Source organism: Chelonoidis abingdonii, chromosome 15 (genome assembly GCF_003597395.2).
Source record: "Chelonoidis abingdonii isolate Lonesome George chromosome 15, CheloAbing_2.0, whole genome shotgun sequence".
Taxonomy (NCBI): Eukaryota; Metazoa; Chordata; order Testudines; family Testudinidae; genus Chelonoidis; species Chelonoidis abingdonii.
In genome coordinates, this window is record NC_133783.1 from 530,690 (window position 1) to 553,618 (window position 22,929).

The following is a 22,929-nucleotide window of genomic DNA, read 5'->3' on the forward strand; positions in this document are numbered from 1 at the left end:
TCAGTGCAGTGTGGGGAAGGGGCTGAGGATTCAGGGGGAGCCAGGGCCAGTTGAGTGTGAGGCAGAGGCTGTGGGGGGAGGGGGGAATAGATTGAGGAAGGGTATGACAAAGTGGGAATTTTTTGTAATATTTTTATGACGCCTATGTGTACCTCAGTTTCCCTCTGCACTTTACATTGCTACCAGGAGCAGGAAAATAGTTAAGTCTGCTCTTGGGGCAGTGCAGGACATGGGGGTGGGGTGTCAAGTTGATGTCTGGGCCACAACAGAAATCAGAACATTGACACGTAGGAAACAACAAGCAGGAGGAAGGAGCTGTTATCCCAACCTCTCGGCAGGGAAGCTGAGGAGAGATCCGCTTGAGAACAAAGGCCTGAGGGTGACCAGCAGGGGATAAAGAGTGGGCTGCTGGAGGAAGCTGGCTGCTCTCTTGTGGGACTGACACAAGTGTCAGAGAGACAGAGCCTTAAATGGAGTTCACGACCGCTTGGTTGATGGTTTGCTCTGACTGGATCCGAATGGACCATGCTTTAACTTTCCTTTCTCTATGCTAACCTAAGGCCTCCCAAGGCCGTGTCCAGCTGATTAATAGCCTTTTTCAAACAGTGGGGTTTGTTTGGTGTCACTGCAAATATGGGCTGGGGTACATCAGTCCCTGCAGCGTATACAAGCCTCTGCTAGGCATGATCTATCTCAGAGGGCAGAGTGAGTGGCATGAAGCAGGAGTGCTGGAGCCCAGAGGCACCACCCTGATCCTCGCTGTCCCAGGCCAGGCACTGATCTCCCCTGCTGACAGGTCAGACACTCTTCCCAGTCAGATGAATCTGTAGGCTGTGCTTTAATCTAGTCACACACAGGGCTTTCTGTTCCTCTTCTTCAGACTGGAAGTGATATTTCTCCTTATATGGACTTGCCAGAGTAGCTCAGCTGCATGGGCACCTTCTGTGTTCTTACGTGAACCCACCTGAATTTGCCGTTTTAACATTGGGGAGTCAGGAACCGTTTAGTACCTCTGCTATAAAACTACTTTGTACTGAGCTCTAGGGTCTGATTTGAAATTCATTTGCTGTTCACACAGTTCCATTGTCACAAATCAATCTGTTGTAGAACTTTGCTTTGTAGAGATAGTAAGAGACCCAGCCAGGAACTCTGTTTCTGCATCTACACCCTGCAGCTTTGTCTTCCAGCTCTGAACTCCTGTATATATTTTGCTCCTGTATTCCTCAGTTGTTTGTGCTGACATTGAGGGGCTTGTAAAAATGGTTGTTTTTTCTGCATATGTGAGGGAGACCCTTCCTCACAATGACCCTGCTTTTACCTGGTTATCAGTTATAGCACAAGTAATTCAGTCTTGTTAGTCTTCAGCTGATCCCAAAGGGGTCTTTAATCTAGCAGACAAAAACAGAACAAGACACAATGGCTGGAAGGAGAAGTCAGAAAAGTTCCAACTAGAAATGAGTCAAATTTTTGGAGTCTGGCATCCCAAAGCACGTCAGAGATGACGTGGGAATTTTCTGTAATATTTTTATGACATCAATTAATGCCTCAATTTCCCTCTGTACAGTGCATTGCTACCTAGTGGGAAGAGTGCAGGAGACAGGAGGTATGTATGTCACCTAACTTTAGGGGGAATGATGCAGTCATTAAAGAACTGGTTGAAATAAACCTAAATCAACAGAGGATCCAGAAAGACAAAGAGATCTGTCCCCCATGACCAAACAAGCAACACCTAGCAGTGGACTGAACTGGAGAACAAAGAGGAAAAATTGTCAGGTGGGTGGAAAAAGAGCTGCCCTTTGGAGGGACTCAGGAGGTCTCCCCTAGGACTAAGGACAAAGAGACTAGGAGGGAACCAGAGATGGAGTCCATCACAGCTCGGCTGGCGCCTGGCATTGGGTTACAGACATGCCAACTCTCATTAATTAATAGTGAGAAACGCGATTTCTGAGTAAAATTAAGCCTGAATCATGATCTTGCAATAGAACTCTCAAATGTCTCAATTTTTTTTTTCCAGCCACAGCTGAGTTCTATCCTGAGAAAGATCATGAGTCAGGCTGAATCCTTCTATTGAGAAATCGCTGTCAGCCCTAGCCCTGGGCAGCTGAGATGCCTGCTGTTGGGGTTCCCCTGCCAGCCTGGAAAGTGAGACAGGGGACCCCACTGCATTCCCCCTGGGCCTGAGGAGGGCAAAGAACCCCAAGAGGAGCAGAGATGGGGCTGGGAAGGCTGAACTATAGCCTGGGGGCTGCAGGGAAGCTGAAGTGAGGGATGGGGGCTGTATTGATGGTGGGTTCTGAGCAGATGGGGTGAGTGCTGGAAGGGTGCACTGAGGGCAGTGGGGGTTAATGGGGTTGGGGGACTGAACTGCTGGGGTGGTGATGATGGGGGCTGAAGGGCTGAATTGAGGGGCATTGGGTGGGGACAGAAGTGTTGGGGAACTGGGGGACAGGATTAATTGCTGGGCAGGAGAGGGGCAGATGTGGGGTGGTGAGTGCTCCTGTAGCAGGGGACAAAATCACTTTATCCAGCACATGTGGGAGAGTGAGCACCACTAATTGTCACAAGCACATATCCTGGGATGGGCAGGGTGAGTTCAAAAATCAAGAGACTGACCTAAAAACCACTTATAAAAAAATCTCACAATTTCTGGGGAGCCGACTTGTGATTTTTGATCTCTTGAAATTGGCAATACTGCTCTTAGCCAGCACGGATGACGGTTTAACCTTTGCCTCTCTGTGTGCTCACCTACAGAGGTTCAACTTTTGTAGCCAGGTGAATGATCTATGGTTCCCTTGTTTTGCAAAGGCTCCCTGTGTCTGGCCATATTCCCTGAGAGTACTGCACCAGAGGGGCCCAGCCCATGCCTCCTGCAAGACTCTGGCTGAGCTGGATTTGCTGCAGAGACCCCTGGAGAGGGATAGAGGTTGCTGATGCACTGTGGATTGATCCATGACAGCTTCACCATGGAGTTTTGGGGCATTAGTTACCCAGGATCTCAGTGCTTCATTGTGGGGGCTTAGAGGAGGAACTGGCCTATGATGGTGGAAATGCAGCTGCAGACTAATACTAATTAATCCACCAGCACCTGCGCATGAGCCCCTGTAGGGGAATGAAACAGGCCACGGGTGGGGTTGGAGAGAGTCCCAATAGAGGGCTGTGGGAACAATATAGGGTGAGACGTGGTGGAAGGGAGATAGTTCTGGCATATCCTCTGTACCATCCTTGTTCCTGCCAAATCCCTGCTTCTGTTCCTGCCCCAGGCCCTCTTCCGGCCATAGGGACAGTGCTGTGGACTGGGAGGAGTGATGGCTGAATGGTCAGTGTGGGGGTAGGGAGGGGCTAGGCTGGGTCAGGGATGTATCAGTGTACAAGATGGGGAGGAGCTGGGAAAGGGGGTCAGTGTATATGGGGGGCCAAGGATGAGTGAGGGTGTATCAGTGTGCAAGGTGGAGTCAAGTGCCAGGGATGGAGAGGGTCAGTGTGGGGCAGGGAGGGGTTAGGGGTCAGCATGTAGTGTGGGGTTGGGTAGTCTGGGCTGGGGGGTCAGTGTGCAGGGCGGGGATGGGTAGTCGGGGTAGGGAGGTCAGTAATTAGGATCAGGGAGTCAGTGTGCAGGGCAGGGAGTGGTTAGTCTAGGCAGGGAGGGTGTCAGTGTGGGAGCTGGTAGTCTGGGCAGGGGGGTCAGTGTGAAGGGCAGGGGTGGGTAGTTGGGGCAGAGGAGGGTCAGTTGACGGGTTCAGAGACTGAGGGTCCATGGCAGTGGCAAGGTCCATGGGAGCCCTGATAAGGGCTTTACACTGGTAGAGGTCAGTGAGCAGATGGATGAGGTGAGCGTCCAAGTGTGTGGAAGGCAGGGTGCTGGTGATGGTAGCTTGGGCGTTAGAGGGGGTCAGTGGTGAAGGGGCCAGGCGGTGGGTAGTTTTTGCTGGGTAGGAGTGAGGGGCAGTTGCTGGGAAGGGCCGGGGGGTCTGTGGCGAGCAGGGGTTTTTGGTATTTGGGAGGGGGCCGTGGTCGTGGAGACGCAATGGGCAGGGTGGCTGGTTAGTTGCGGCGGAGAGGGCGTCAGTGGCGAAAGGGCGAGGAGGGGTGGGTTAAGTGGGGTAGGAGGTTCAGTGTAGCTGAGGCGCGAGAGGGTCTGTGGCAGCGAGGTGGCGTAGTCCAAGGGATTAGAGGGGGCAGTGTGCGGCAGGGGTGGGCTAGTCGGGGTAGGTGGGGGCACGTGTGCGGGCAGAGGGGGTGGGCCGGACCCAGGGAGGGCTGCTGGGGGGTAGGTTCGGCCCCCTCAGTTTCCTGGGCGGGAGGCTGAGTCAGGCGGGGCTGAGTCAGACGGAGCCGGGGCCGCTGGCGGCTGGCAGGGAGGAACGCAGCGTGCCGCTCCGCTCCGCTCCGCTCCGCACCTCAGCGCGGGGCAGCCGCGCCATGGCCCGGACCCTCGCCCTGCTGGCGCTGTGCATGGCGCTGGGGCGCCGCGGTGAGTGCGCTCGCTGGCCGCGGCGGGCTCCGTCGGGGAACAGGGGCTGCAGCCGCAGCGGCGTTTCTTGGACGGGCTCGGGCTGCGCTTCCCTCCCGCCAGCTCCGAGGGGCGTCGGGGCATGAGGGCGGACGGTCCATGTCTGTTCCGTGCGGGGACTGGGCGCTGGGGCAGGGCGAGGGAAGGCTGTGGTCTCACAAATGGGGAACTGGGGCCATATGCTGACCTTTCAGGGCGTCCGACTCTGCCTGGTTCATTCTCCTGCCGGGCTGGAAGCTGGGGGATTTCTGCCCCATGCCGCCAGGGAAGCGGGTAAGGGGTTGTGGAGCTATGTGCTGGGCTTGGAGGGGACAAGCCGGTATGGAGCTGGTTGTTGTCCAGTGTTGGTGTTTTTTGGTTATGGTTTTGCCAGGTGGAAAACTTTTCCCGAGTGGCAAAGTGAGAGTAGGGAAATGGCGATTTTTCAGAAGTGTGTATTTCAGCAAAACTGGTGGGCATTCATAAGGCAAAAAAGAGGTGCTTTTCTAACCAGAGGGCTTTCTTCTTGCCACCCTTGCAAAGGCCAGCTGCAACCAATGGTGGCCTTGGAAGGTATAACAAAATACATTTGCAAGAATTTTAGTATAAAGGTTGCTAGCAGCTGTCTGTATGATTTCACTGCTGATAATCTTTTTCAGAAACACTTAGCTAATATATTTACCCCATTGTTCCAAACTGCCCACAAAGGACCAAAAGTCTCAAATGCTTCACCCACATGCCAAAGCCTCTGGCTTTGCCTTCCAACTTCGAAGGGCTTGTATCTACACTTAAAACACTACAGCAGCGGCTCTGTAGCACTTCAGTGTAGACACCAGCTCCAGGGATGGGAGGGGTTCTCCTGTCACTGCAGTTACTTTACCTCCCCAAGAGGCCGTAGCTAGTTCTTCAGTCAACATAGCACTGTCTACACAGGGATTTAGAGTGCCTTAATTGCGCTGCTCAGGGCTGTGGATTTTTCACACCCTTGTGCAATGTAGTTATGCTGACCGAATTTTCTAGTGTAAACCAGGCCTCAGATGTTACTATAAAAATCTTTCTCATATTGAAAATTTAAACTATATAGACAGCATAAAATAAATAAACCTAACTATCAAAACAGCAGGGCTGGAGCACTAAATTTATTATACATTTTCTCACTTATTCCATTAAAAACCTCAGTTTTTTAGTGAAATAGCTGCATAATTTCTAGTGCACTCAGAAATGAATTGCTGGTAATCAGGGCCGACTCCAGATTTTTTGCTGCCCCAAGTCACTTTGGTGGCAGCTCTACCATGCTGCTTCATTCTTCGGCGCAGTCCTTTCCTCCAAGAGTGACTGAGGGACCCACTGCCAAATAGCCACCGAAAACCCAGATGTGCCACCTCTTTCCATTGGCCTCCCCAAGCACCGGCTTCCTGCACTGGAGCCTAGAGCCGGCGCTGGTGGTAATGTGACCTCTATGGGAGACAATGCTACAGGCTTGTCTTCTTGCACAAATTATGCTTACTTAGGTCAAACCATTTTTTAAAGACAGCCTAGTTCAGGGGAGGCCAAACAACAGCCTGTGGGACAGATCTGGCCCATCAGGGCTTTCAGTCTAGTCCACGGGATTGCCAGCCCTGTGGGACTAAGGCAGGCTCCCTTAGAGGCCACTCCCAGAAGAGGCTGGCACCATGTCTCTGTGGCCCCTGGGGAAGGGGAGGAGGCAGAGAGCTCTGCTCTGCCCTCATCTGCAGGCACCGCCTCCCACAGCTCCCATTGGCTTGGAAAGGGGAACCATGGCCAATGGGAGCTTTGGGTGTGGTACCCACAGGTGAGGGCAGCATGCAGCAGAGCCACCTTCCCTACCCTACCCTACCCAGACAGTGCTGGACATGCTAGCCACTTCCAGGAATGGTGTGGGACCAGGGCAGGTAGGGAGCCTGCCTTAGCCCTGCTGCACACCCCTGCCACCCCAGAGCTGCTTGAGGTAAGCGACACCAGGCTGGAGCCCACATCCCACACCTGTCCTGCATGCCAGCCCCCTGACACATCCCTCCTGCACTCCAGTGCCCTCCACTGAGCCTCCTTCTGCACTCCACACCACAGTCCCCTGCCCTGAACCCCCTCCTGCACTCTGCACCCCCTGCCCTGGGCTCCTGAGCCCCTCCTGGACCCCAACCCCCTGCCCTGAGCCTGTTCTTGCACCCCACACCCTTCCTGCACCCCAAACCTCTGCCTTGAGTCCCTTCCTGCACCCCACACTCTCTGCCACACTCCCTTCCTCAGCCCTACATTCATGGCCCTGCATACAATTTTCCCACCTAGATGTGGCCCTTGGGCCAAAAGTTTGCCTACCCCAGCCTGGTTAACGCTTGTTTGCACACTTTTAAAAAGATAGAAGCCTGGCTCATATTGGTCTAACAAGGAATCAATTTAAATTGATCCAAGCTAGGTTTAAATTACATCTAAATAGCCCACACAGGAGTTTAACTGCCTTAACTAGTTCAATTTAGAACCACCCCATTAGGTAAACTAGTGCAGCTTTGTGTGAAGAACAGGCCTCAGAAAGCAAGCTGCTGCATTCATCACTAGCTGGAGTTTCCATATGGCTCCTTGCAGTGACCCAACCTCAAGCGAACAGAGGCTTGGATGCCTGTAGCAAGAGCCTGAACCTGAAAGTAAATTCATAGATTTCAAGGGACCACTGTGATCATCCAGCCCAGTGGTTTTCAGCCATTTTTAATTTGTAGACCCTTAAAAATTTCAGACATAGTCTGTCCTACACCCCCACCCCGGGTCTGTGGACCACAGATTGAAACCCACTGATCTAGTCTGATGTCTTGAATAACGCAGACCAGAGAACTGCCCCTAGATAATTCCTTTTGAACTAGAACATATCTTTAAAAAAAAATCCAATCTTGATTTAAAAATGGCCAGTAATGGCAAATCCCTCACAACCTTGGTAAATTGTTCCAGTGATCAGTTACCCTCAATGTTATGAATTTATACCTCATTTCCAGTCTGAATCTGTCTAGCTTCAGCTTCAGTAATTGAAAACAGCCTTCTAGCCAGCTGCAGATGGATGAAAGCTTTTGGGCCCAGTGGTGTTCCCTTGACTTCTAGAAGCACCGGGAGCCTGGGAGACAAAGGGCAGGCTCCATCAAGCAATAGCTATTTCTCCTGGTTGCTTCTTCCAGCTGTCAGGTATTAGCTCAGCAGTGTCTCAGCCAGGTAGCTCTCATTCAGCCCCATTTCTGATAGGCCTGCATTGACTGGGCTGGGTGAAGTGGGATTATTAAGGTGGCTGAGCTCTGTGTGCATATCCAAGACCACCAGCCATGGCTCGCATGGTACAAGGGCTGGACAAATCAATTCAAACCTGGCTCATGCTGAAGGAGTTTGTGTCCATGTCATAGTGCAGCCCCCCTTCCCGGAGGCATAGGAGCAGCATGAAAGATGTTTTAGTTCTGGTCTATTCTAGAGGCGTGAGCATGGGGTATGAGAGGAAAGAGTTCCTGAGTGCTAACTGTAAGTAATTCTGCCTCTGACTTGCTGGGCAGCTTTCGGCAAGTCTTGTGCCTCAGTACCCACTCTGTAAAAAGGGGATCGCAGTACGGACCTGCCTTCAAGACGCAGTGTGCGCATCTTCTGTAATGCACACGTCTCAAGCATTCCGAACAGGCCAAGTGCGAACAACCACATGGTCTCAGGCACGTCTGACTTTCCAGTATCCTAGGGCAGGTGGGCCTTTGGAGAGAACATCCAGCCCCCCAGCTGTTTAACTTTAGGACTCTTAGTCTGCACTTCCAGCTGCCTTGACAGTATGTGTGGTAAAGGGCAGTTCTTATGATCTCGTGAGTGGATTGAGTTTATATCTGTCAGCCCAGCCAGTCTTCAGGATCACCCAGTCATTCATCCAGATAGCCAGGCTGGAATATCTAGGTACCATCTACAGGCTGCTGTTGTGGTTTGACCAGAAAGTACTGCCAGCAGGTAGCTCTCATGTACCCATCTGATCCAGCCCAGATGAGCTGCCACTTTAGAGAAAGTAGCTACATCATGACAGCCAGGACTGAGCCCGCTCTGGCAGTGAGATTGACTCACACATGGGTGGGGGTAGTGAGAAGAGTAGCTTTGCTTCTGGCTCAGGCACCAAATGCGCTGTTGGGAGGCTTGCTTAGTGCCAGGAGAACGATGTGGTCTGTTCTCCATTGCTGTTCATCATCCTGTGGGGATCCCAGCGCTCCAGCAAGGTAACTAACCAACATGACTAGCTGATATGGGGACTGTTGGCTTCATGCAGCTGTCAAACTTACCACCATGGGTCACACTGCTGAAATGTGTGAACAGTGGCCAACAAATGGCATGCCAGGGTCTATACGGCCTTTTTTCTCACTGTGTAAATCAAATAAACCAATTTATAAAGAAGAAAACTGGAAAAATAAATTGCATCATGTGCATCAGTCCTATGGACTATGCTGTCCCTGGGGACCAGCAGTAGGGTGGGAAGCCTGGACTTTCAGATCTCCAGCCACATCTCTACTGCTTGAGCTAAAGTAGCAGCTGGTAACAGTTTGTTATCCTCTATATGGAGCAGACACTAGAGGGGGGCCACAACACACACTGTGCCTGTGAGTCATACAACTTCTGCCCAGGCAGCAGTAGATTCTTGGTGATTAGGATTCTGGTGATGGTAGAGCAGTGTGATCTTAGCAGTTGGCTCAGTTGTTAGCTAGCCAAGCACATAGCTCTGGCACATTTATTGTGAAAGGCAGTGTGGCTGAAGTCTTGGCTGTGTCATATTAAAGTCCTGAGTTCTTTACTCAATTCTGCCAGACGTTTTCTTGTGCAGTCCCTTAGTTAAATTGTTTGCACACTGGCTGTGTAGGGGAAGAGGGAAGATGCTTAACTTGCCTTCTAGTGTAGGGTGCGAAGCTTTAGGCAGCACTATGGGTTATGAACTGTGCAGCACTATAGGAGTCTGGAGTGGCTTGCTGTCTTTCTGTCCCTCACAGACATTTCCTTTCTTGATGAATTAGAGAGCCTGATTCCGTGTAAATGCAAAACATCCTACAAAATCCACAGCAAAGTATTGCCAACCTCAAGCATTAAAAAATCATGAGTAAGGCCCCAGAAATCATGAGATATTTTAAAAATAATAAATTTGGGGTCCTGTGTATTTGCCTTCTGCTTTCTGAACATTTGGACATCACATCTTGACTGCAAAGCACAGCTTGAAAAAGCTAGCAACTGGCTTCTTAACAAAATAAAACAAAACCTGAGGTTATGCTGTAATCACCTTGTGACATACCCAGAGTACAGACTAACGAGTAACTGTGTCACCCCTGCCCTCTAACCTACACTGCTTTGCTGCTGTAGCCTTCAGTCTGACCTGTTCACAGCCTCCAGCATGCAAATCACTTCCAGTTATGACTATATGTGCTTCAGCCAGCCAGTCACACATCAGTTATGCTGCAGGGTGACCCCAACATATCCTCAGTCCTAGATTTTCCCCCAGAAGTATATGTCCTGTACTGCCCAGCCCTCTCCTGGACAAAACAAATTCATATAAAGTCCTTCATTTTATTAATAGAAATAATATGCGCACATCTTGTTATCTTAAACTCACTGAATTAGATAAAATAGTAAAACAAGTTTATTAACTACCAAGAGAGAGATTTTAAGTGAGTACAATGAGGCATAAAAATCAGAAATGGTTACAAGAAAAGATAAAACACAGTTAGCAAAGTTTTTCTCACCACATGCTCTCAATCATCTTACTGGCCAAACTTCTTAGACCAGAATCCCTTCTTCTGGTTAATGACTGCTACCTTTGTTCCTTCTCATGCAGTGAATAGATGGATAGAGGGAGAGGAGGAGGGGACCTTGGGGTGTTTGTCCCTCTTTTTTATAGTGTCAGCCCCCACTTCTGGGAAACATTTCCAGCTGAGATTCAGAAGGCAGAGTGTCTACAGGAAAGGATGTTCTCTGCTGCTCTTCCTCACCTGTTTGACTATCCTTCATTTCCCTTCTTGCTCAATGACTCTATTTATGGCTTAAATGCAAATTAAACAGAGCACCCGTTCCTCTGTTCGAGACAGACCTGCTTGCCAACCTCGGTTTGGAACATGTGTTAAAATCACTATACAGTGGAATCTTACAACTTTTCAATGTGTCACGCACATTTTATTAGGACAGCGCTGACTAACAAATTATGATTTTTCAGATGTTACCTTGCAAGACCTACTTGTACAAATATTATAATCGTGTGTATTCTTGGAGCCTCCACATATTTTTTCACTGTTTAAGATTTTCATTCTCTTTTGTAAAGATTGGCCTGTCCTTGTTCACCATCTGGGGACACCATCTAGTAAGGGCTCTGTGGCCAAAGAGTGCAGAATACAGGACAGGGGAGCTGCTAGTCCATCTTTGGCATTTCACTGCTGCCTGCTAGTGCCTTGGGCTCACGGTAGATGTTACATGCTTTGTGCATTCTGTAAGGAAGCAGCAGAACATCAGCCAACAATGAGCTGTGAGGGCAATACGGAGGGGCAGGGAACTACAAAGCCAGCCTCGCTCGGTCCCCCTCTCTGGGATCAGGAACAAGTCTTAATGGGGTTATTGAGCACAGCTGTTCAACCACCCTGTAACATCATGCAGCACTGTACCGCTCTAGGGAACTCTGCAGAAATCCCTGACCCTCTGAATGTCTTTACAGGAGTCTTTGCCAGCCCATCGGAGAAACTCGCACATGTGGTCCAATATGAAAGGGTGACACCTCACAGAGTGCCTGCAGCTCCTGGGAAGAGAGACCTTTCTGCTCAATTTGTAAGTATCTGTCGCTTCTGAAATATTAGGGGACACTACAAGGCCAGCTCCAACAACCCCTGACTCAGAGGCGGTTAAACTAGGGCCTGGTGCCAACTCTCAGATTAGCCAAACACAGTTCCAGCTTTCCCAGACACTGAGCAGTTGGAGACTGACTTTTGTTTTAGATTAAGCAAAAATAACCAAATATGAGTGAATGTACATTGTGGAATAGGCTACCTCAGTGCTGCCTTGCAGAACTGCAACTGCCTCTGTAAACACAGACACATGGAAAGCTGCAAAACAGAGAAAACAGGATCACAACACTCACATATTGTAGCTGTCTATGGCCTCACTTAGCATTGTATCTGAGCACTTCATAATCTTTAGTGCATTTATCTTCACAGCCCCTTGGAAGTGAAGTGACTTGCCTAGTGTGACAAAGCCAGACATTGAACTCATGTCTCCGGAGTCCCACATTGGCACCCTATGCACTGGGTCATCCCTCCCTTCCAAACATATACTGAAATCAACAGAGAATGCCCCAGGAGATGCACACTGGTTCAGAGAAAGGAATTTTCTCTCTCTTGATCTGTCTGGCAAGCACCTTGAGTGCACAGTCAGCAAAGATCCAGACTCAGAGTCTTACTTCCTTTAAAGTGAGACTCTTATGGGATGAATGACACCAGCTAGTGTGAGCTTTCTGCATCATCTCCATCATAAATGATTGCACTCTTGAGAGACCAATCAAAGCAGCCTTTTGTTGTGTTTGAGGTCAAAATTAGAATCACTAGTGGCAGAATGAAGTCTGTGTTAGGAAGCAAATTTGGCATCAGCTGAAGAGGAGTGGAGCCACCTCTAAAGAATGTGGATTGCCGTGGTGGAAGAGGTTTATGGACGATGGAGACAACCAAAGGAGAGGAGTGGGGGTGGACCAGCAAAGTACAAATAGCAATCTGAAACAAGAAAATGGTGCAGAAAGAAAAGAAATGAACCCATCAAGCATAAATGAAAGCAAATACAAAGAAGCAAAGTGAGCTGTCAAATGGGCAGTGAAGAAGGGCAAAGAGAGTGCTAGACAGTTTGCACGCTGAGCTTGTAAACGATCCACAGCTGGCTGGCAGAAAGTTCAGCAGCACTGAAAAAATGAGACACAAAAGAAAGGAGGATAGTAATGTGACATCGTTTGTGAATGGTGATCAGACGAGACTGCTAGTAACACCTGAACAAGTGAAGGAGAGGTGGAAACAATACTTTGAGAGTCACTTAAATGAGGCAAACCCTTTGTGGTGTTGCCAACATGTGATCCTCATACGATGCCTGAGCTTGACATAACAGAGGAGGAAATGGGAAATACAGTCCAGGAGACAAAGACCAATAAGGCCGAGGGACCTGATGAAGTGACAGCAGACCTGGTGAAAGTCTTGGGCAAGAGAGTCATGAAATGGATCAAAAAGGTTGAAGCTGTATGGCAAGAAAAGACTGGTGCAAGTCTATCCTGGTATCAATACATAAGAAGGGAAGCCTCCAGGAATGTGGAACTATCGAGGGACAAAGCTGTTGTCACATGGGATGAAGATATTGGAGCATATCTTGGATGCTAGAACTACAAGAATGGTGGAACCCCTCATTGACCAAGAACAGTGTGGCTTTAGGAAAGGATGAGGTGCACGGATGCCATGTTTGTAAACTGGCAAGAGATGGAGCAGCAGCTCAAGCACCAGCAGGATAGCTTCTTATAGATCTAGAAAAGGCTTATGATAAAGTGGACGGAAGGATGCTCACACCAGTGCTGAGGAAATGTATGGTGTTTCTACGGATTTAACAGCTATGGTGAATGCTCAGTATAGATCACCTAAAACAGAGATCAGAACATATTGTGGAACGAGTCCCTTTGATGTAGAGGTTGGATTGCACCCGGGATTGGCCCTCAGCTCACTGCTTTTTATCATTTTGATGGACTGCATCAGCAGGAAGATGTCAGTGGGAAAAGGGGAGAAGCCGCTATATGTGGATAACGTAGCAATAAGGGCCTCCTCAAAAGAAGACCTAGAGAAAATAATAAACAGTGCTTTGGTCAGCTAATGTCATCTGATGAAAAGGAGCTTGACTAAGACTGAGGTCATGGGTCAATAGAGGAGCCACGGGGAAACTTGACATAGAACTTAATGGAGTGGAATTAAACCAGACCAACCAATTCAAATACTTTGGCGGCTGGGTTATGGAAAATGGTGAGCTTGAATGTGAGTCCCAGTCCAGACTGGGGAATGCTGGAAAAGTATGGAATAATATCTCAATGGCTGTGTATAACAAACATCTGCCACTGAGGCTGAACTGTGGAGAACAATGGTACAGAAGCGTGGCCAAAACAGAGAGGCCGAGTTCAGTGCCTACAGGTGTTCAAGATGAGTGCCAGAAGAGGCGTTACACAAAGAGAGAGATGTCAAAAGGAAAGCTTTAGGATGGAAGTCCAAGTACGTGATGTGGCTGACAAAATCCAGGAATCAGGACTTCACCAGTTCAGATACGTGCAGAGGATGAATGAAGGGGACCTGATGAAGATACCACGATAGGAAAGAGACCCTAAGGAAACGATGGATGGATCGCATCAAAGAAGATGTAAGCAGGTGGACCTTAATGCTGCCGCAGACAAAGATGGTAGATGCTTACATGATGGCCTGACCTCAGTTGATGGGATAAAGGGAAGAAGTGATTAAATGGAAGCAGAAAGGATGTTAGATCATTCTGCAGTGTTGCCATCTCTCATAATTTAGCACAAGTCTTGTGATACTTGGTGTTTTGTTAAAGCCTCAGCACCTGGATTTATGTGAATGTGGGAGAATTTCAGTTTTTGTTTTGTAAAAAAAGTCTGATACTAGTTCTTGTGATTGTGGAGACAAGCAAGAAAACATGAACTCAAAAGGCTCAGAACAAAGAAGCCAAACACACAAGAATCCACATTTTATTATTTTGAAAAAAATCTCATGATTGGCTTGAAAATCTTATTTTTGTTGGGGTTTGACGCATGACTTCTGAATGCTTGGAGTCAGCAAGGCTGAATTTGTGACCATAACCTAATGGCAGTTTCTTGACTGCATTTTAGTCTTTAAAATTCAGAAAGCACCAGGAATCATATCTTAAAAGCACAAACACTAGCACCTCAGAAGGCCTAAGGATCATGTCAATTTTGAGATATAAATTGCCTAGTAAATTCTTGGTACAGCATGTTCACTTATGAGTCAAACCGTTTCAGATAAAATAGCTTCAAAAATTCTTCCCAAAGGCATCTGTTTTCTTTTGCACCAGAAACCTAAACTTGTCCGTGAAATAAACATTCTCTAGGCTATTTAGAGATCCCATCTGTGCTGTGCACATTGAACAACTTTTCTCCTTTCTTTCTTCAGTGTTGGTACCAAAGGGAGGAGATCACATGTAATAGTACATCCATCTGTTTGATATCTGTAAGACCAAGCATACAGTGGGAGACTGCAGTGCATGATGGGATGTAGTGGTGGAGGGAGGGGGTGGTCTATGCACACATGTTTAGGATGGCCAGGTTACAAATGGTGAAGCTGGCTCATGCTGTCCTCTCAGCCATTTCCACAGGACTGTTTCTAATATTGCAAACCTGATGCCTTTAAAAAATATAAAGCAACTTGCCATCAAAATGCTCTGTACCTTCTGCCTTAAAGATGGACTCTCCTCCCCAAATAACATTTGCTTTAGGGGTCACCTCTCTCCCCAGGCCATATTGCTACAGCTGTGGTCAGAAGGGGCTCCTGAGCTGGATCTGCTCATTTTAAGAGAGAGGATGACTTGCAGGGGATTTTCTATGGCTACATCTACACTGGGAAAAAAAAAACCCACAGCAGTGAGTTTCAGGCAGCATCTGAGTATCCTTTGTGTAGGGGATGATGAGCTGGGGCACTCTAGGACAGAGGTGGTGGGGGCAGGGTTAAGGTGCATGCACACCAATTATGTTGGTTGCTCTCTTCCAGCACAAGTGAGGGTGCTCCTGAGACTGCTTTAACTTGTACCAGGGGCTGGTTTGGCCCACAGATAATGGGGGCAGAAAGATGGTGTAAACCTCCCCCTCTCCTCTGCCGCCTCTCCCGGTGCACTGGCTCTGGAGGATCTAGTCCAATGTGCTCTCTAGACCCCCATTGTCCCTTTCACACCAGGTAAAGAAATGACCAAACCACCCTGACCTGTTGTTGCACAGGTAGCTGTTGGGCCATCATTCCCCTCCTGCTGACACTGATGTATCTCCTGGAGTTCCTGCTGACTCACCGGGGTGAGAAGCATTCCAAGAGTCCAGCCCCCAGTGCCTGAGCCTGTCTGTCTCAGTTTTTTGCCTGTCCAGAACGGCTGTTTCTGCACCTCAGGCCAAGTCCTGCAGCCCTGGCCCTGCCCTGACTTACTCAGCAGGCACTGGAGTGAGCAGGAGTTTAACCAGAGTCCAGGCTCAGTCCAGCACTGTTCTGAGTCAGACCTTCTGCATTTGAAACACTGAAAAAGCTCTCTGGAAGTAGGAGCTTGGGGGAAGCTTTATCAGGCCTTTTAAACAGCTTTGCATTTTTTGTGGTTTCTCAGAAAGATGGTCACTGCTCTTCCTTTCCCATCCGACTTGCAGTCAGAGTTCTCTTCAAGCACCTTCAGTGGCTTTTCTGCAGATCTGCATTTCTCAAGGATTGGTTTCTGTCTCCGAAGTTGCCAACAATAACAAAGCATCATTTTGTTGGCGGACATTAAGAGAGACGCTAACGTTCATCTAAGAAGAATTTATCACCAAGCCCTGTAGACAGTTCCTGCGTCTCCAGCTTAGGCATCATGTTTGTTTAGGTGACAGCGCATCTCAGTCTTCAGCACTTTGCTGAAGAGCCCCTCACTTCCCAGGGCTGCAGCCGGAGCCCACTTGAGGGGGCAGAGAGACCCTGGCTGCATTTTACTCAGCAGACAATGGGGCTTTTTTTTAAACCAGAAATGGATTTTTCATTCCCAGGAAGATCCCGAAGTAAAAACACAAGGCAATGGAATTAGAACAGTTGACTCACAAGGAAAATCATGCTGCCTGTCCCAGCTGGTTCTGACTGTGGCACAGAAATACTTTCCGTATAACCACAGCCCCCATCTGATTGCAGCTCCCCAATGCTTTCCTGGGGGGAATTCCAGACTGTCATGTGATAATTTATACCATCATCCCACAGAAGAGGCCAAACTCTCCAGCTGAGAGCAAACCCCAGCAAATCAAGAGCTGCTGAGTTTGGCTTGTGGTGCCCAAGGAGTTCACCTCACCACTTCCGCCAGCCGTGGCTTCCATCTGAGAAGAGCCTTAGCCAGCAACTTTGCTGTGAGATGCTTGGTCGCCCGGTCAGCTACCATTAACCGGAGAGGGAGGCTTGCACACTTCCAAGGGTGTAATTGCTCATTAGCATTACTGTTCAGCTGAGGATCTGAAAGGAATTTACAACAGCTGCCAAAACTCACGATTCTTGTCACTGGTAGGTGGGAGTGTTCCCCCATAGGGAAACTGAGGCAGTGAGCGGTAATGATTTGTCCAAGGTCACACAGCAAGTTTATTGGTACAGACAGGAAAAAGAATCCAGGCATCCTGACTCTTGGTTCCAACTCCTGGTCCCTTGCTTTAACTCCTAGCCATATGTCCTCTCACTTGTGGGGCTGCTGTAAACTCCGCCAGCTGGGGATTGCTGGAGCACAGCACACTCTGGCCATAACCCCTCCCCTGTGCCCTGCTGTGCTCCCTGCACCCAGTTCAAGTGAGGGTGTGGCCCAGCAGTCTGGCACACCATTGCTAAGGGCTTCTCAGATGGCCAGATTTGGCTGCTTTCTGGCTTGTTTGCATCACAAGTGAGCTCCCAAGAAATGTGCTCCAGTATGTTCACGCATGTAGTGGACCTAGCTGCCTATTCATTGTCCCTTTTACGGCACCCACCCATGCTTATGCACACGTGGGAGTTGGGGGGCTATTCAGAAACGTAATGGCAGCGATCTGTTTTACTGGTGAAAAGGTGCTGTGTCTTGTGCGCTGCAGGAGCTTATAGGAATAAAGAATGACTCTGGAAGCAGAGTTTATTTCTTCAGGCCAAGTGGCTTCAGTATGACTTCCTGACAATCTACTTTTGAGAGCCCACAGGAAGAGAAATTGATTCTCGCACAATGAGGCTGTGTGCGCGATAAGTCAAAGAGAAGGAAGACTTTACTAGGGGAAGCGTTAGTGAGTCAGGGAGGTGAGTTATCAGGGGACTCTGTGGTTTTTGATTTTGAGTAAATGAATTAAATGCCAAAAAAGGCATTTTGATGAGCAGTAAGATTTTAGTTCCTTGTGCAACAACTTGTGGCCTTGTGCCAGATGTGAACACTGAGTCTTAGTTTATCTAGGGGTTCTCAGACTGGGGGTCAGGACCCCTCAGGGGGTTGCGAGGTTATTACATGGGGGGTCATGAGCTGTCAACCTCCACCCCAAACCCTGCTTGCCTCCAGCATTTATAATAATGTTAAATATATACAAAAGTGTTTTTAATTTATAAGGGGGGGTCACACTCAGAGGCTTGCTATGTGAAAGGGGTCACCAGTAAAAAAGTTTGAGAGCCACTGTGTACTTGTCGTTAGTGTTCTTTAATCCAAAGCATACTGGGTTTTGCAAACAGAGATTATTTCTGTGCTGATTTAGTTGGCTGTTGGTTTCCACTTGTTGTTGTGCTATGTCTGTAATGGATAAATTGGCAGTAAGCATGTATAGCTGGGTTTCCAGAGGTGCTGGGCACTCACACAAACCCTGAATTGGTGGGACTTGCAGATGCACAACACCTTTAGAAGCAGGGCAGAAATATGTCAGAATATTTCAACAAAATCCACATATGACTAGAGGAACATTGAATGGGCTAGGGTAGATGAGTCTGAGGTCCCATGTGACTGTCTTCGGAGGTCTGCACAGCACACACAATAGAAATCTACTTCATACCTCTTCAGCACAATGATGACAAGTTTCTGTTATTTTTACCCCTTGCAGAACATGTATCCGGACAACGTTCATTACAGCATCCGTGCAGAAGGAAGGGACTATGTTCTCCGACTGGAAAAGAACAAGTAAGTGTGCAGTGGCTAGTGTGGCTTGCAGGGTTCCCTAATGAAAGCCCTAGGCCATTAGGTTTCAAATCTAGCTTTCTCCCCAGGCCACTTTGTGTAGATTGTGCATGGAACATTGCAGAACATAAAGCTAGAGGAAAGCCAACAGCTGGGACCTCTAGCTGAACCTCTTTTTAATTTCAGAAAGACTTGGATCCCTGTATGGTTTAGGTTCAGATCTAAAAACAGGAAGGGGTTTATTTTCCATTTCTGACACAGAACCATCCGATATGAACCTAAATCTAACTCTTATTCACCCTCAGACTCAAGCCCCTGGCCTGCCTACGTTTTCAGTCTGTCCCCTTCACAATGGTCTAACTCTTAGTTAGCATCAAATACCATCTCTTCAGCCCATCGAACTTAGGAGGAGACAATATTACTCAAATTGCTTTGAGCTCTGACTGAGATGTGATTGGCAATTGCACTGCTGCCTCCAGGGCCGCTGAGAGTGGGTTCGAGCCCTGATGAAAAAGAATTTTTGGGCTTCCCCACAAGAGTGGACTGGCTAAACAGAGCCGGGGAAGCCGGGCCCCGGTAATTTGTACTGGCTTCTACCCCTCTCGTCGGCCCTGGCTGCCTTCTCTGGGATACTATGGACGCTCTCCTCTGCTGGACCCATTTACCTCTTGACCCCCATTCTTAAGGAGGAAAGTGTCAGTCTCCCACTACTGTTACTGTACGCTGTGGAGCTCATTACAAGGGAACTGCAGGTACAAGTTGGCAGATTGATGGCAGGGGAACAAAATTTTATGATCCAGATGGGGAAAGATCCATGGCTGCCCCTCCAGCATTTAGGCAGGAGAAACTAGTCCCTGCCCACCTGCTGGATCTCGCCCTCTTACTCCATTTGAAGGACTTTGTCTTCTTGCAGCCTGTTGTGCAGTAAATTATGGTGATGGTCTGGGTGACAGTGAACCCACCTCAAGCGCTGGCTGCAGGGCAGGGAGTCAGGCATCTGCTTAAAAACCATTCAGCAGACAGAACATCAATGACAGCTACTGTTCCATGACCCCATCTAGGGTGACCAGACATCCCAATGTTTAACTCTTTGTCCTGCGTCCTGATCATACATCAGTGGGGATACCATTTTTCCCAATATTGTAAAGTTGCCAGCTGTCTGGTTTGCGCAGGGCTGGCAGGCTCCCTACCTGGCTCTGCGCAGCTCCCTGGAAGTGGTGACAGTTCCCTCTGGGTCCTAGGCACAGAGACGGCCACAGGGGGCCCTGCGTGCTGCCCCCTCAATGAGCACGTGCTCTGCAGCTCCCATTGCCCAGGAACCACAGCCAGTGAGAGCTGCGGGGGTGACACCTGCGGGTGAGGCAGCGCGCACAGCCGCCTGGCTGTGTCTCCGCCTAGGACCCAGAGGGAATTGTCGCCATTTCCAGGGAGCCATGCCCGGAGCCTGCACCCCATCCTGCACCCAAACTCCCTCCTGGAGTCAGCACCCCAAACCTCCTCCCACATCCCAGCCCCAGCCCTGAGACCTCCACCCCCCCTTGCAGAGAGGGCTGGAGCCGGGGCTGTGTGCCCCTAACTGACATGCTTGTAGTGGGGGCCGGAGCTGAGGCCATACGTCCCCCGACCTGTGGCTTCCTAGGACTGTGCACCTCCCTCCCCCATGGCTCCAGTGGGGGCTATGAGCCTGTGGCTGCCCTGCCTCCCCTCACCATGTGTCCCGATATTTTATTTTTGTGATCTGATCACCCTATCCCCAACAGAAGCATCAACAGCTTCTTCTGTGGAGACTGTGCGGGATGCTGCTTCCCCCTCCCTCTATATAGTATGCATCAGAAGTGCAAAGATGAGGAACCATTGATGGGATTTTCTGGTGGGAGTTCAAGCAGTGATGCGATGCCAGTTCCAGCTTGCTTTCCTCAATGGTGTATTGGTACTGGGAGCAGTGTCAATACTGCTGACTTCAGTGGCACCCACTGGTGTGAGTCAGACAAGCAGGATTTGGCCAGAGGGGTACAGGGTAATGCTGATTCCTCCTGTACCATGTGGTTCTCTGTCTCTCGGAACTGCGGTGGCACTGTGAGTCTTCACTGCTACTGTCTGTCTTTTTTTTTCCAGGGGACTGATTGGGGAGCACTACACTGAAACCTATTACTCAGAAAATGGCACCGAGGTCATTGAGAGGCCAGACACTCAGGTATGAATCCAAGAGCCGTGTTGTATGATCTGGTGCATGTTTCTTAGAGGAGATATACTGGGGCTGGGGGATTGCGCTGAGGCTTTGGACTCTCAAGACAAATTCACTAGAACCTGTGGTGTCTTCCCCCAGTCCTTTTCACAGCAAACCAAGACATCTTGTTCAATACTTCACATTTCCTTGGTGCTCGGTGCTATGTTGTGGGTGCCTGAGATGCTATTGGTCAGGTATGGAGCTGAGGAGGCTCAGATCCTTTCGTCTTTACTACTGGATGACAGCCTGGGGCTCTGTGAGCAGAGATGGCCTGAGCTGCTCATATGATCCATGACATGTTTGGGAAGTGGGCACTCACCTTCTCCTTCAGACATCCCTGGGTATGTAAGATCAATCTAGTTGGCAGTCATCCTACTGCCTCCCATGTGCCTGCCTGCCCTCTGCATTCTGTACAGCGCTGCATACATGGGGGGGCAAGTCCACGAGTCCTTGCCGAAGGCTGCAGATGCAGATGTTGTCTGTAGGAGAGGGGCTGAAGGCTGCCAGGTGCTTTTTCACCCACCCACCTTCCTCCCAACAAGCAAGCCATTTGGCATTAGGTCTTTCATAGAAGCCATAGACCTTAAGGCTGGAAGGGACACTTACAGGTCAGACTGGATCATATAACACAGGTCAGAGAACCTCACCTAGGAACTCCTGTATTGAGTCCAGTAGCTTCTGGCTGAGTTAGACTATAACATTGCTTTGCCCTTCTCTGGCAAAGATGTCAAAGCACCAAGGAATGCCTCACATCCTCTGAGAGAGAGAGAGAGCAATAATATTGTCAACCCCATGTCACAGCTAGGGAAACAAAGGCTCAGAGAGCACACAATTGCACAAGTACCACTCATTGATAGAGCCAGGAGCAGAACCCAGTTCTTCTGACACCCCACCGTAACCTCTCACCGCTAGGCCATGCTTCCTTTTCAGTACATGAGTTGACTTCCCACTATAGAAATGATGCCACTGAGATTAGCTGCGAACTAGCTTTCAGTGGTGAGCAGTCAGAGCAGCTCTCAGGAGCATGAGGTTTGATTGGTGTTGGCTAATTATTCTGCCCTGCCCTGCTGGTGTTCTGTGCTAATGGTTTTTAGATAATGTTTCCAAAGCACTCTGTAAACTCTGTGTTATTGGGCACACCCCGGCACACAGCTCAGCAGGCCACCTGGGTTCTGCATGATGGGCCACAACCCCAGCCCTTCCCTGGGAAGTGCCATCAGTGATTTAGCCCCAGCAAATGAGATTGTTAGGAGGGTCTAGTCCTCGGCTTGCAGAGCTGGCTCACAGCTCTCCATGACCAGGGCAGCTGGGTTGTAGCATGGCCCCTGTAGGCCCTCCAGACTTCAGCTACATTTTGCAGTGCACGGGAGACACTCGCATTCTAGGCTGCACTACCTCTCCCTAGCAGCTGCTGCACAATGCAGATAGGGGGCTGGTGTATGGAGAACAGCTAATTTGAATGAATTCCCTTCCTTCCTTCAGAAGCTCTGCAAATGCCTGGATTGGCGAGACCAGGGCTCCTCCCACCCCATGCCTCACCGTCCTGCCCCACATGCCTGCGGTAGCTGTACACCTGCCCTGTAGAGCAGCAGATAGAGAGGAACCTCTGTAGTTCAGTAGAGGAAGCTCCTGAGCCTCTACCTGCTGTGGGGGACAACACCTGTGTTGTTTCTTGGATGCTCCCATGCTCCCTTCCCACATTGGCCTGGCCTACTCTGGGGCACAGCACCTGTGAGCTTCCTTGGACACTCCTGTGTGTCCCACACCGCTTCTTCTGACAACACCTGCTCTGTTCCTGGATTCCATCCCTGGCCTCCCAACTCTTCCCTCCCTTCTGTGGGGATGATGCTCACACTGTGCCTGGATGCTTTTTCTTCCTGGGCCTACACTGCGGGACAACTCTCCTGCCCCTTTATAGTCTTTTCCTCTCCTGCCAGCCAGTGCTTACAGCTGGGAGTTCAGAGTGTTCAGAGCATCTGATTTTTAATCCCACTCTGTGAATTTGGTCAGGTTACTTCCTCAGTTTGTGCCTTGTTTTCTGGTAAAATGGGGACAGTCCTGGCTTGCTTTTCTGGGGATTGAGAGGATCTGTCATTATATTATGTGCAGAATTCTGAAATGCTAGGTCTTCTGTGTGTGTATTAGTGCTGATTACATTTTCTGTGCTCAGGCACCATGGCAGTCAGAAGCAGTGCTGTGTTTATTGTGCTGATTCAGGCCTGGTCTACACTATGCATTTAAATCGATTTAAACAGCGTTAAATCGATTTAACGCTGTACCCGTCCACACTACAACGCCCTTTATATCGATATAAAGGGCT

The 22,929-nt window shown here is 49.3% G+C and overlaps 1 protein-coding gene across 4 annotated transcripts in view; it reads left to right on the plus strand.

Annotated features, from left to right (window-relative positions):
- The first annotated feature begins 1,705 nt into the window (after nt 1–1,705).
- ADAM8 (ADAM metallopeptidase domain 8) overlaps nt 1,706–22,929 on the plus strand; it is a 96,455-nt gene continuing 75,231 nt past the window's right edge. For 2 of the 4 annotated variants that reach the window (XM_032796449.2, XM_032796450.2), the window contains exons 1-4: nt 4,331–4,471; nt 11,190–11,299; nt 18,309–18,385; nt 20,498–20,576. In XM_032796449.2, coding sequence (XP_032652340.1) covers nt 4,420–4,471; nt 11,190–11,299; nt 18,309–18,385; nt 20,498–20,576 — 318 coding nt within the window. In that variant the 5' untranslated portion in view covers nt 4,331–4,419. Of the gene's footprint in view, nt 1,774–4,330; nt 4,472–11,189; nt 11,300–18,308; nt 18,386–20,497; nt 20,577–22,929 lie in introns of those variants that run through there. The other 2 variants (XM_032796453.2, XM_075072616.1) reach the window with 2 other exon arrangements.